Source organism: Onychomys torridus, chromosome 1, assembly GCF_903995425.1.
Source record: "Onychomys torridus chromosome 1, mOncTor1.1, whole genome shotgun sequence".
NCBI lineage: Eukaryota > Metazoa > Chordata > Mammalia > Rodentia > Cricetidae > Onychomys > Onychomys torridus.
The window spans coordinates 82,507,324-82,522,635 of NC_050443.1; the positions used below are offsets into that span (position 1 = coordinate 82,507,324).

General features: G+C 35.7%; 1 protein-coding gene across 1 annotated transcript; it reads left to right on the forward strand.

The window, feature by feature from the left end:
• The first annotated feature begins 4,098 nt into the window (after window positions 1–4,098).
• On the forward strand, window positions 4,099–6,993 carry LOC118595498 (olfactory receptor 52E4-like). The gene is made up of 2 exons (XM_036206126.1): window positions 4,099–4,106; window positions 6,054–6,993. Exons 1-2 carry the CDS (start codon window positions 4,099–4,101, stop codon window positions 6,991–6,993), a joined length of 948 nt encoding a protein of 315 aa, XP_036062019.1.
• The last annotated feature ends 8,319 nt before the right edge of the window (window positions 6,994–15,312 follow it).

Genomic DNA, 15,312 nt, shown 5'->3' on the forward strand with positions numbered 1-15,312 from the left:
ATATTTAGATGTATGAGGTCAAGAGAGTTACATTTAAAAAAACTGGACCTTACTTTTCACAATCTAATATAAGATTGTGATATCTGGGGGAAAAGGTTATCCAATGCACAGATTTGAGAAACATTTTATTTCTAGTAATGAGAAAAACAAGCCCAAAATTTTAACATAGACAAGAGCTCCAATCACAAAAATGTCAACCTTTGTCTGATAAAGTATCATTTACATGAAAAATCATATGAACCTAGTAGAAGTGACTAGCATAGTAATAACAAATATTTACAGAATACATGAGTGACATTCAGTTCTCAAATTTTGTGTTAATGTCTTTTCTTCTGTGTACACCATGTGTATATGTGTGATTGTACATGTGGGTTCCTGTGGGTGTATTCACATGTGCATAGGTGCATGTTGACATTTGTTTGCATATAAATGTATAGAGGCCCAAAACTTGCCTGGTTTCCTTCTCCATCACCCTCAACTTTACTCTTTGAGACATGATCTCTCTCAGAACCTGGTGCTCATTCATTTTGCTAGCGTGGCTGCCCAAGGAACTCTGGGATCTCACTGTCTCTGCCCGCTGCCCACCTACCAGTGCTGAGGTTGCAGCTATTCATCCCCACAACAGTCTTGACATAGACGCTGGAATTTTGCAACTAGGTCCTTATGCTTACATAGCTGATACTGTCTTAAGACAGCGAGTTACATTCTTATTTCTGAAACATGGAGCAATCACTGCTCAGTAACACTTTTTGAACCAAAGAGGTTCAGGTAGTGACCTGGTGTGGAATAGTGAAGAGGATGTAAGCTGTGGGAAGCAGAGAGATTAAAAGACCAGGAAAACTCTGCAATCCAAAGGGATATAGAATCTTTACATAAGGCCAGGAGGATAAAGGACACACAAAGCCCTTTTATGAAGAGGTAAAGATTTCTCTCTCTCTCTCTGTGTGTGTGTGTGTGTGTGTGTGTGTGTGTGTGTGTGTACATCTGTGTGTGTGTGTGTGTGTGTGTGTGTGTATACCATGAAGATTCAGATGCCTATATTGGCTAGAAAAGGATGTTGGATCTCCTGGTTCTAAGTTACACATGATATGGGTGCTAGAAACTGAATTCTGAGACTTTGAAAGCTCTCTTAAGCACTGAACCATCTCTCAGACCCATCAAGTATGTTTTTTTTTCTAAAAATAGAAAAATGATATTAATACAAGGTAACAAAAGTGGAGGTTAAGACCAAAGTATAAAGATAGGAGCTGTTTGTTTATGACAGCATCCGGCACCTGTGGATTGACATGGTATTAGGAACTGAGAAAGAATGGAAAGTGAAGGAGAAGACTAACAACCCCACAAAGTTAACGTCTATAGGAAGGAAAGAGAAATGGGTAGGAATGACATTGCTAAGTAAAATAAAACAAACCAAAACCACAAAAAACAACATGCAGATTTTTCTTCTTTTTTTTCATGTATTTTTTATTTCTTCATGTATTTTTACCAAAATATCTAATTAATGTGTAAATGGTAAGTAAACATACTATGTAGTATGTCCATAAATTAATAGCATTGGCTTCTCAATAAGTATTTCAATAATTATCATATAAAACACATGACATTAATATTGCATGTAATATCTATAATATATGAGATTAATTAGCATTTCATAACTGAAGACTATTCTTTTTTCCAATGAGTTATTTAAAATATACAACTTGAACATATTAAAATTTTAGAACAAAAATATGTGTGTCAACTTTATGTATAAACTCAAGTGCTACTATTAAAAAATTTGAGCTCCAAAGAGTAAGAAATGAAACAGCAATTCACAATTCCATGAAATTAGGAAACACACAATACAAAACAAGCAATATTGTTAATGAGATAGCAAGTGATAGTTCCTGACCACTTATCTTTTTATCTTTTTTCTCTCTCTCTCTCTCCCTCACACACACACACACACACACAGACACACACACACACACACAGCAGTAACAATCAAAGAAAAAGGCTATCAACATGGAAAAGGAGCCAGGGAGGGTAGCGAAATTTTGCTGGTGGATTGGAGGCCCGATGGGAATGGAAGCCAGAAGGATCAGGTATGGGAACATGGAGGGAGAGAGTATAGGACAGACAGCTGAACTGGGGAGCACAAGGGGAGTGGTGTGGAAACTCAGTGCAGTGGAAACTTACTAAAATATATGAGGGTGACCCTAGTGAGGACTCTTAGTAATAAAGGAGGATTCAGTCTGAGTTGGCCATCTTTTGTAGTCAGGCAAGGTTTCTGATGGTGGAACTTACTTTGCATTTGGTTGAGTTGTTGGCCGAGGGGGCCCCATGGAGATAACTAAACAGCCCAAGTAGGAGGTCACTCTCAGAAAGCTGACAGCGGGGACCCATTGCCAAGGACAACTTTTACAAAACTCATTCAAGGTAGAGAGATCAAGCTGGTGCCTGCTTGGAGCCTTCATTCCTATGTTCCATGCTCTTTGGCATGAGAATGTACTCTGCAGGCTACTGAAAGGGAAACCTGGACAATAACCCAACCAACCACCTTTCCCCCAACACACACCTACACTCTCTTCTGGCTTCAAGTTGTCCTGGGGCAATTGAGGAACAGAACTTGTGGGAGTGGGCCACCAATGTTCGGTTTAACTCGAGGCCCACGCCACCAGAGGGAGCCCGTGGGCCACACTGTCTGGATGGTCAGGAGCTAGAGACTGAACAGCCCAGAAACCTAGAGTAGAACCAAACAGGACGATTGGCAAGATATGATATGCGTCTATATTTTATATAGGCTCACAGAGACTGAAGCGGCAAGCACGGGGTCTGCATGGATCAGCACTAGGTCCTCTGCTTCTATGTGGTGGCTGTTAGCCAGGTGTTTTTGTGGGACCCTAACAGTGGGAGTGGGTGATCTCTGATTCTTCTGTCTGCTCTTTGTACTCTTTTCGTCCTGTTGGGCCTTGTCCAGCCTCAATAGGAGGGCTTTTGCCTTGTTTTGTATTGTATCTTGTTTTGTCCTGTTTGTTTCTTGGAGGCCTGCTCTTGTCTAAAGAGGACATGGCAGAGTGGATCTGAGGAAGAGGGGAGGTGGGGGCTGAGAGGAGTGGAGGGAGAGGAAACTGTGATCAGGGTGTATTGTATGAGAGAATAATCTAGTTTCAATAAAAACAAAAATATTTTAAAATATTCTAGAAATTGAAACAAAAATTGAAGATTTTGAAGTGACTTAGTTTTACCTAAGTTTCCTTCATCTCTCCATCATGACTTAATGTAGAAATAGAGCATACAATGAGCAATCAGGTGTTAAGAAAGTTTTAGGAATACACATGACATTATACAATTCAAAATGGAATTATAAAAGGCACTGTGCTTTGCTTTGATGTCAGAAAAAATGAATAAAATGACAAGGATATATTTGAAAATATGATTCCAAATATAAGAGACTATGATTAAAATAATTACAGAAATTAAGAGGCATAAAAGCTAAAAATAAAAGTTAAGTACATAGAAAATAGTGTTCCTTTGAAACAAAATCCAAAGAGATTCCAGACTCCTCAGCTGGGTTTTGAAGCCATAGGATTCTGATAGCGTGATCCAGCTCTCAGAGCCTCCCAGTCCCTGAACAGCCTGACTTCAGCTAGCTTCTCAGGGGAGCGCCCTTCTTTTCATAAAGTTTTCATCTGGAGAAGCCTGTAAACCAGAACATTGCAGCTGCCTGAAGCTAGCTGCAGGAAGAGGCGAAACTGTATTTCTTGATAAGGGAGCCCACGTCTTGTATATGTGTCATGCCTCCCACTAAAATGTCTCAAAATAAGTGAGGCAGTCTGGCACAGCGGACCCAAAGGGGTTACTGGAAGTTCTATCAGATGGTTCTAGTTGCAGGTGCAGCACAGGTAAAAGTGTCACCTCACTTCATTCCAGCTGTCATGATATATGGGAAGACCCCGACAAGGCAGGGTACAGCACTCTCTAATAAGGGCCTCTGGTATGGGCATACTTGGTGAGTGCCTGGTGTCTGGAGCCGTGGTCTCTACTTGATATGTCGATGTTGAATCTTAGTGATCTCTTGTATACACTTGGCATGGCTTTAATGAAGAGTCTTTAGATATGACCTTGTATGTAGGCTCCAATATATGTGCTAATATATGTTAATAAGTCAGATTCTTCTTATTTTTCCATGCTGAGTCTAAAAACAATAGTTTTTTTTAAATTATTTTAGTTATTTTAAAGACTATTTTTAACTTAAAAATATTGACATATTTCATATATGAAAGTTATGATTTTGGATGGATTATATATTAGACTTGAGGCTTTATTCTTTTAAATGTGATAAAAGTTAGTTTTCGAAGGTTATATGTTTATTGAATTAGTACGTTAATTGATTTATAAAAATCAAGTTGAACGTAACTCTATTTCTTTCTGACTTTTCTGGTCTCCTTGTTTGCTCTTCATTGTGCAGGGGATCACTTTTTTTCAGTCTTTATTCTTCTAGTAACCTAAAATATTTTAATGTGTACTATTATATTCTGTGATTGTTTTAATGGTAAATTTAGAATATACTGATTATTATTACCAAATAAATTTCGATTTTACTTGAAACTTTGATTGTTACTGTTCTAAATTTATTAACAATCTGGAATGCATTTGCAAGTTAATATAGTTTAGTCTACAAATAGTGCCTACACATACACACACACACACACACACACACACACACACAGAGACAAAATACACACACACACTTTTATGTTCTTTCTCATATTCCATAAATTTTAGTACTTATTGCTGAACAGTTTATGCTTTGGGTTTTATGAATGTTCAAATTTAAGTAAAATTTTAATTATTGTTGTTTACTATGTAAAGTGCACATACTTATACCTTAATAATTGATACGTTAAATTATCAGCTAAAAATTTTCAGTTAAAAGCCTATTACTTATTCTTCTTTTTCAGTACTGTTGATGGAGCCTAGAGTCTTGTGGGTCCTTAGCGAACATTCTACTAATGAGTTCTACTCCTGGATCAGATTTATTAATATTTTATCTAATGTGCATGCATACATACAATGTATTTGGATCTGATCCTACCTGTATCTTCTCTTCAGTTCTTCCCCTATTCCACAATTTTCCTCCCATTTTCATGTTCTTTCTCTCCCTTGCTCTTCTCTCTTTCAGTTTTAAATTGCATGCTCACTAAAATTCATTTAGTGTTGTCTCTGTGTGCAGATTGTTTTTTATAACATATACTCACCAACTTGCTCATCCTGGCCTTGAACTCACTTTGGAGCCCAGCAAACCTTGAAAGTGAGACCCTTTTACCTCAGTGTCCTGCATAGAGAAGATGACATCTCTTTACCACTAGGATTGCTTTCTTTTTTCTTGGTGTGTTAAACATGAAGAAACTAAAAAAGTATATTAACAGAATTTATAAAAGTTGACATTCTTAATTTATTCTAAATCATATAGAAACATTTTTTGGATTTTCTTTATTTCTAGGTTTAATCAAAAAATTTCAAAACTGTGAAAAATGGAAAATAACCTTTTTGGTGGTCTCAGAGACAAATGTAAGCTAGGCAAGTGATCCTGCATTAAGCTAACCTTGACACAGATGCTAAATTTAAATGAATGCTTTTCTACCTCTATTATAATCATTATGTTTTGCATTATTTATGTTTGTCAATAACAAAATTTTAACTATCAGAACAGAAAAACATTAATAATTCATTAATCAAAGCATAATAATGAAACCATTGTTTCACTGAAAAACAGATATGAGCACAATATTTTTTTGGCAAATAAAGAAAGAGGCCGTACCTAAAGATCAGAGACTCTGAATGACAGATTGTAATCTCTCCCCATTCTAATTTCCCCTCTCCTTTTGTCTAGCATGTTGGGGGTTTCTCTTAAATCTGCCTGAACTCCTGATAACTTGAAAGTTAAAAAGAAATTAAGAGTTTACTTGGTATGTTATCATATGACTAATCATCAACTTTCATGTATTTTCTTATTTCTTCCCAGAAATATTGAAGAAAAATTGTAGATAATCTCCCAAGAGTCCCAGAAGGATGTTCTCTATCAATGGCACTGCTTCTCACCCCACTGCCTTCCTTTTGCTGGGCATTCCTGGTCTGGAAGCTTTCCACATCTGGATAGCCTTCCCTTTCTTTGTTGTTTATCTGATAGCGCTTGTGGGAAATTTCACAATCCTTTCTGTGATCAAGAATGAGGAGAGTCTTCACCAGCCCATGTTCTACTTCCTTGCCCTCCTCTCTTTCATCGATCTTGGCCTCTCCACTTCTACCATTCCCAAGATGCTGGGTATCTTCTGGTTCAGCCTTAGAGAGATAAGCTTTGAAGGCTGCCTCATCCAGATGTTCTTCATCCACACCTACACAGGCATGGAATCTGTTGTGCTGCTGGCCATGGCGATTGACCGTTTTGTTGCCATCTGTTATCCACTTAGATATACCTCTATCCTCACCAACAAGGTGGTGGCTATCATGGCATCTGTTGTAGTAGGGAGGCCTGTCCTTCTTGTCATTCCTTTCTGTCCACTCCTTAAACGACTGCCCTTTTGTGGACACTATATTATTCCTCATACCTACTGTGAACACATGGGGATAGCTCGCCTAGCCTGTGCCAGCATAAAGATAAACATCATCTATGGCTTATTTACCATTGCTGCTCTGATCTTTGATTTAATTCTCATTGCTCTATCCTATGTTTGGATCCTACAGGCTGTGTTTCGCCTTCCTTCTAGGGATGCCAGACACAAAGCCCTTAGTACATGTGGTTCCCATGTCTGTGTCATCTTAGCCTTTTATACACCAGCATTTTTCTCTTTTATGACCCATAGATTTGGTAGAAATGTTCCTCGTTACATTCACATCCTCTTGGCCAATCTCTATGTGGTTGTGCCTCCTTGTTTAAATCCAGTTATTTATGGAGTGAGGACGAAACAAATTAGGGAGGGAGTCATGAAAATATTTGTAAAGAAAGAGTAACTCAAATATTGGAGGTTCATAAATGTTGCCAGTCAGTGTTCTCTAACTAGCAATTCAATCAGGGGCTATTCATACACTTCTGTTATTACCTTGGAATCCTTGTTCAATGTTTCTCTTACAAAATGTTTATTGATTTTAAAAGTTTTTTGCTTTGGTTTTGTTTGTTTTTAAATGAGATTTAGAGAACATGGAGGAATTAAGTCCAAGTAAAAGGTATAGAAAGATTCTCTAATATGTGGAAAATGGTTTTACTACGCCAATAGCAGAAACTACATATAGTCCTATAAAAAGTATTTTGATGGAACACATGTCTTAAGAATTAACTCATGAATCAATATTTTTTTAGCTAAATGATTTAAGTACCCATTTCTTTTCCAGTATTGCTTTATTCATATGATTCTCCTTGATTTCATATAATTATTGCAGCCTTCATGATACTTAACCCTCATCTAACTCTGAGTCATGTTCATTTTTGCTACAGATACTACTATAGTAGCAAAATTAGAAAAACAGTTTATATGAAAATAAAATGAGACAATAAAGCCCTTCATAAACTTACATTTAAAAACATCTACAAAATTTATAAAATCTGAAGTTATTATGACCTTAGGCTCTAAGTAGCATTTATCTCACAAATGCAAGGGAATGTCTTCGATTTTTTAAATCCATCCAATGTATCTTGCTGTGTGACCAAAAAGATCTTTGAAAGACTATTTTAGCAAATGTTGGAAAATCACTAGTTCAATCTGATTACAAGTTCCTCATAAGCATTTTAGAGCACATGGAAGAAATGAGACAACTACCTCAACTGGATGTAGGGTGCATCAAAATCAGAAAGCTTTCTTATCATTTCCTATGGGTACAGATTATTAGCATCCTAATTTAATTTCAGAATATTCTTATGGTACTATGAAATATTTCTTGATTTTCTTCCCTTCCTGTTTCACTCTTAACTTCACTGCAATGCTAAGAATTCATTGCAGAAGAAGTATGTTGTTTATATTCTTTCTTCTAAGTCCAACCTAGTTTTTCAATGAAGATTTCATGCTTTTCTAGTATTTCTTAGTCAGGGTAAATTAGGATGTCTGTCATGTGGGCACGGATATCTGAGTGCTAGAAGTATAGGCTTGTGGTCCTACATATTCAGGAGGTTGAGACAGAAGGAATTACAAATTTAAATTATCCCTGCATTCCAGAGTGAATTCAAGCCAGTTTGAGATCTTAAGACCATGACTCATATCTATATATGATAATATATATATATATATATATATATATATATATATATATTAGGATGTAACTGAGTGATAGAGTAAATGTTCAATATTTCATTTTTTAGGAAAGGATTTATTTATTTTACTTTCTTTATATGGGTGTTCTACTTACATGAATGTATGTTCATCATATGTAGACTATTGGATACCCTAGAAGTGGTGTTATGGATGGTTGTGAACCACCTTATGGGTACTAAGAATTGAATCCAGGTACTCTGCAAGAACAACTAGTAATCTTATCCACTGAGTCATCTCTCCAGAACCTACATCTTAAAACTCACACCTTTCTAATTGTCTTTCCCACAATTAATAGCAAATTATGACAGTGTAAAAACTTTGTTAATGACCCAAATTTTTAAAAGTTTGTTTTATTTATTGTGTATGGAATAAATAATGTTTAAACTTTGTGCATGCATTGATGAATAATTTCCATTCTCACTCCAAACTGCTTCTAATGCATCTATAGTGACACTACAAATTATATTACAATTATATTACCGTTCAAATGAACACATTATCTATGTAATCATGCCTCCTTTTCTTGGTAAATGCAATCCTTTCACTTGATATTTTTTACATATTTAACACTGAATTTTGTTTTTAGGACCCAAATGAAATCTAAGACAAATGTAATTTGGAAAGCTCAATGACATGTAGGGACTCACAGAGTGGTGGGAGAGAATGAGCTAGAACTGGCAGAAAGGACTTTCTGGGTGCCGGAAACTTTCAGCATCATATTTTGGATGATGTCTTTTGGGTAGTGTTTCCTAGTGGTTTCTAGTAGTGTACATGTCCTACATTGCATCAAGATTATTACACTTAGGTGAACACTTACATGGTTAGGTTGACTTTAGTGCTATTATATAAGAACTGCTATAAAAGTTAATGCACTTATCTTACTGTGGAATTGCTCTTTTATTTGTCTTGACAAAATACCAAATGATGGAATTATTAGAAGAGAATGTAGATACATGCTTTTGTTTGGAAACTTTCAGTAGAGAGAAAAATGAAAACATTAATATGACATTTGAAAAATAGAATATAAATATGCTGTTTTTGTCAAGAACTTAGCTATGAAGGACAAGAGGAAATATTTTTAGAATATTTTTGTGAAAATGATAAAATTACATTATTATCATTTATATTTATGTTTGAGAAATGAAAGAGATTAGACACAAAAAATATAGAAGATTGATGAGTCCTGATTTCAAACAACTAAATGGGGTAGAGAAACTAAAACAGAAGCTAAACCTGAATTAATCATAATTCTTAGGTAAACGTCAAAGAAAGGAAGAGAAAAAAGTGGAACAAAGTTGACAACTGTCAGTTTGTTTACTTCTCTAAGAGCAGAATTAATCTTGAGCCTTCACAAGTGATTGTGGAGCTGGATAGACTTCAGAGTGTTGAAATGTTGAACACAGACACATCAGTGATGATCCCACCCAAGGGTAGAGAGGATCAGAGACTGAGTCACATTCTGAGGGGAGTAAAGCTTCTGAGAAGACACGGTCTGAAATCTTTTGTTCAAATGGTGTAATTTCATCATTGTTGTCTTAGTTGGTATTATCTGAAACCTGACAGAGACAGGCAGGTTGTCTTTTTTCTTTCACATTTTTATAATTAGTGTGTTACTGGTATCATTTGACAAATGATTGACTTACTAAACTCAGCATATGAAATGTCTGCCCATTATTGACATTGAAATGTATAAAGGTTAATGATATATGGAACTTTCTACCTTGGGATTTGGGGAGATCCCCAATGAAAGCATCATATATGTGTCACTTAGTGACAAGCTAACAATATCAAGGAAAGACAAACTGTGTGTGAATAATTCAAATAAAGTTATTTCGGGACTATGAGAGTTTTGGAGAAAGATGCATTAGATTCAGACATGGGTGCTGACACTGACTACCCCAACACCTGAGAGGGAGGAAGCAGAAGGACCATGAATTCAAAGTCTTCCTCAGTTACATGGCAAATTAGAGGCCACCCTGGATAGCTTGAGACTGTGTCTCAGGAAACCAATTAGCTTACCAACCAACTCAACAGGAAAGAAGATGCACTGGTATTAGTATGCTCTATTTGATTTTGACCTGTTTAGAGAATTAGCTCATTTGCTTCTAAGTGCACATTTATAAGTGGAAGTTCACAAAAGACAATTTAGCCTTTTCTTTTGGATACTACGGAGAACTTGTCTTCTGCACTATTGTGTATTATGCTGTGTGTGGTTAACAGACTAAAAAGTAGCTATAGTAGGAGCATTGGCACGCGAAAACTATCAGGCGTCCTGAAACAATGAAATAATGTCCAATTTTCTGGTTTATCAATAGTGGGAACTTAGAAAAACATGTGTGCAAAAGTAGATTTTAATTGTATTCAAAAGCAAAATAATGGGCTATTTTTTTTCTAGTAGTTGAATTTTCTCTTGGCATTTACAGAATTTGATTACCAGTGCATAGGGCATGAATTCACACAGGCACATATATACCTGTGGAAATCACTACAAAATGTTGCCCAACAGAACTGACATTCATTAAATAGTTGGTTGAAGTTGATAGTAGGCACCACTGGTGCATTTATAAGAAAAGTTCTTAATCAGCCACTTTAGCTCCAGCTTCTTGACAGATAAAACAGGATGGAAAAGATAGCTTTGCTAGCTAAATACTAAGAAATCACTGTTATGTTTTCTTGACCTTGCAGTTCTCAGAATCACTATGCTATGAATTGGTGTATTATAAGATAGATTCTAATTCTTTTGCCAAGGAGACTACTTTTCTTTTTAAAATATCAGTGAACTTTCAATGTGTGTGTTCTAGTGTTAATGGCAGTTTGCTTTGGGCAAACAAAGGCAGGATTCAGGAGAATAACTTGTGGAGTTACAAGGACAAGGATGTTCTTAGCTCATGCTGTACTGGAAAGTACAGTGGGTTCTTCTATCAACATCTAATTGTGCTGGACCTTTGCATTGATATAACCAGTCAATGCTTCAGCCCTTCAGCCTTCATACCTGCCAGGTATGTTTTTCTCTCTACAGACTTTAAACTGGGAGTAATGAAAATTTATTTTAGTAAAAATATAATTAAAAAGTTAAGCATACATCATTCAGTTTTTCCATGTTTTATTTGCTTTTATTATTTTTCATGAAGTAAGTGTTATTTAAATTAATGCATCTTTTAAATTTTTCTTTTATTTTTGAGATTATAATATAATAACATCATTTCTCCCTTCCCTTTCCTCCCTCTAAACCCACCCATATGTTTCTCCATACATTCCCTTTTAAATTCATACAAGCAACATTATACAGACTAAAGAGATTGTGTTTATGTATTTAGGAATAATCAACCTTTTAGTTGTTTTCAAAGATAATTACATAACACATTATTGTAGTTATGGTCCCAAAGTATTTAATGACAACTTCCTTGTCTATAGTCAATAGGATTCCAATTAACTCTACTACTCTCTAATATTTTGAAAATGAAAAAGGACTATTTCAGGATAACCTGTTAATTGTTGAGAAAACTCAACCAATGTTTGAATTATAAAATATGATAAAGAGGAAGCAAGAATGTACCATAAAAGTCCAGTCTGATCCATTTGCCAAGCAAAATTATTTTCCCCAGGGCAAAGAATATCCAAGATTCCATTAACTTTCTTACTTCTTTTGAATATCATTAATTATCCTTGTTTACTTTCAGTAGACATTGATTACATGTTTGTAATTGTATTATTTCAGAATTCTAAGGCTCATCAGGTTGAGACCCTATTATCTCTTATAGGAACTGGGTTTTAGGGACGTGAGGTACATGAATAACCTCCATTAAGTTTCTGTATGATTCTAAAACCCAGAAAGGATAAAAATTATTTGATTTAAGAAATTGTCACTTTTAAAATATAGTGCTTGGAATTCTAAAAATAAATGAATAAATAAAAGCATAAAAATGCAAAGTAATTAGCATACTTGTTAGGATGTTACTTTTGTATTCCAACCATATTTGTAAGATAATTGTTAGTGAGAAGTGTCTGTGATGAACATCTCTTTGTCTCTAGCGCTCTCCTCATTTTGGGGACTTTGCCTCTCTTCTATTACAAGGAATCTTTCATTTCCCTCTGCTTCTGTTTCTTTTACTCTTCAGCATTCCAGTGACTGCTCTAGTTTTGAGAACAATGCCAGACTTTTAATAAACTTTCATATATTTAGTTTAAGTATTGTTCCAATACTGATCTGTTGGAGAGAATATTTCACTAAATGTATGAGAAGAAAGAGAGGTATTCTCAAGGTATAGATTATGGAACTGGAAAACAGGTTTAAGCAAATTTTGTAAGTGGAAAGTGGGCATCAAATACTAATATCTAGATCCTATTGCTGATTATTTTTTTCAAGCCTTTGTTGTAAACATTCATTGAAAAGGCACATAATCTGACAAAAGTGCTATCACACAGTGGGGGAAGCATAATACATTTTTTGCCTTTAAACTGTTGGGCAATTATTGAATGAAAAAAAGAAGCTTCTCTAATTTCTGGCACATCAAGTCATAAGTGTCATAAACAGCATGTGGCTCTTTCAGCAGTTCTTCTATCCTGTTTTCCCCAAACACCAACTCAAACAACAAAGTAACATGATTTTCACATTGTTTACAAAAATGATACATAGGGATGTTTTGACCATAGTCCATTCACTGGTGTTGTTGAGCAGTAATACACAGGAGCTCACTCTTTCTCCATCCTGTTTCTGACAGAATTTGTGTCCCAGATTATTTTTGTTCTCCCATAAACGCTCATAATATAAAAAGAAGCCTATGCTTAGATGATAGAGTCCAGAGAACGGCCATCCAGGAAGGAGAACGATCAGTTCTCCACTAATATCTCAACCATATTTCCTTAGGAGGTCCTGATGTGAATAGATGAAAATAAATCCTTCATGGAAGACATTGGAGTCAGTGTCTATATATGGAAACACTGGAGAAAAATTCTAAATATACTTTTTTAAATAGACTAATGAATAAAACTGTGGTTAAAGGGATCAAAAAGGTTTAAAATAATTAGACCCCCCCCCAAATAAGTTCACATTTTATTAAAAATCTTTAAGAAATGTTGCTTTTTATTTTAAATTACCTGTTTTGAACCCATATTTTATTCTTTTTCCAATTGATTCAAACAAGTATAATTCTCAAATTATCATAAAATTTTCCATAAAACTTAAAAATGTGCAAAATATTTTTCTCATTTCATGTACATTTACATACAGTTCTATTATTTAGCTACTGTGTTATAATAAACATTTGAAAGTCTCTCAAAACAGTGGCAAAAATCTTCTAATGCTTTTAAAACAGCCAGGCACATGTTTGGTGAACAACAAGAATACCAAAGCCAGCTATGTGCCTTCTGAAGCTCTGATGGAAACAGCAATGCCTTAGACTCACACATACCTCAGAGCTATCCAAAGGGATGAATGTAAATTGGAAGGAACATATTATTCCTCAACCATCCAAGAAAAACAGAGCTCCAGGCATTCACAGCAGATCTGAGTTACTGCTTTCAGCTCCTACAGCAGAAATTTTATGTAAGAAACAATGCCTTATCTCCTCCTAGAGTGAGAATCATAAAGCATAATAAAAATATCAATGGTCTTGTGAGTTGTGTACACACTGACCTGAGTCTTGTGCTTCTTTCTTTCTTGCCAGAGCCCTGAGCTTCAGTACCTCCCCTGGGACCTGAGAAGGAAGCCAACCCTAAACCCTAGCCACTCTGCAGCTGTGAAGCACCTAAAGTCTGTGTTGATGTGTGACTTGCGTTGGACAGCTGGGAAAGTTACAATAATATGCATTTACTCTTGAAAATCTGACCTATAAGGTACTTAATGACAGTTTAGGTTTCCTATATCAAGAGTTTGATGGTAAAAGATTCAAACTTAGATTCTACAAAATAAGGCTTTTCACAGTAGAGAATTAAATATGAGCCCTAGTTGGAAGAATTGCCTGAGATATATTCCTGGGATTTAACAGTCACTTCTGCTCTGAAAATATACATGACTTGATGAGACACAGTGCTCACTTCCTATATGCTTTGTCCTACAAGAATCTCATGTAGACTGCCTCTTGTCTACAACAAGCAGGCTAACCTCATTGGGGGTTAAAAATGAAACCATTGTCAGCCAAGTCACAAATCACAACTGGAACAGCCAACAGTTACTCAAAGACTTCACACAGACACTGTGAGGTTGCCTTGGTACCAGAAACATGAAGATTGTTCATTAATTCTCCATAAAGTCTAACTTATTTTTGCACTTTCATTGAAACTGGAATGTAAAATATCCTCTTAATACCACATATTTTATCCACTTTCCAACATTCTACTAAGGAGCAACCAAATTCTGATTCATTGGAGGAACACTGTATTTTACCAGTCTCTTTTATAATCACAACTATTACCCTGAGAAGCAACAGATTGTTAAATATCTTGATGAAAGAAAGACCGATTCTAAGAAGATTAAAAAAATCTGTCCAAAATTGTCCTTGAGAACAGATACTAGTGATCAGAATAATATTTTCCTAGGGGCAGAATGGCTCATAAATAATGCTCTCATGGGATCACTGGTTAGGTAAAAAGAGGTCTCTTCTAAGACCACAGGTCACAGAAGAATTTTTCAGTTTGATAGTTAATGGTTGTCTTCTAAAAGTAAAGGAAGAACAGATGGTTAAAACTCCCAAGCAAATGAGTCTGGAGGTCCAGAAGAGGCAGAATAGAGCTCTCGCTGGTGTATTTGCATGTGCAAAAGACATCAGCACTCCAGACACCTTCACTTTTACCTCTTTCATGGAACTCTTGAAGGCTTTATGTGAGTGTTTGCTTCTACCATGACAAGCATCATAGACCTTTCATCACCAACCGAACAAAGAACCATTGGAGGCTATGATCTTTGCTCAAAATTTATTGTAGTTGTATGCTAGTAACTGCTTTACAAAGAATAAGATTAAGTATATATTTTCACTTTCCTCCCAAATTCTCTTTTTTCAGGTATCATGGTCAGTGGCGAGAAGACAGA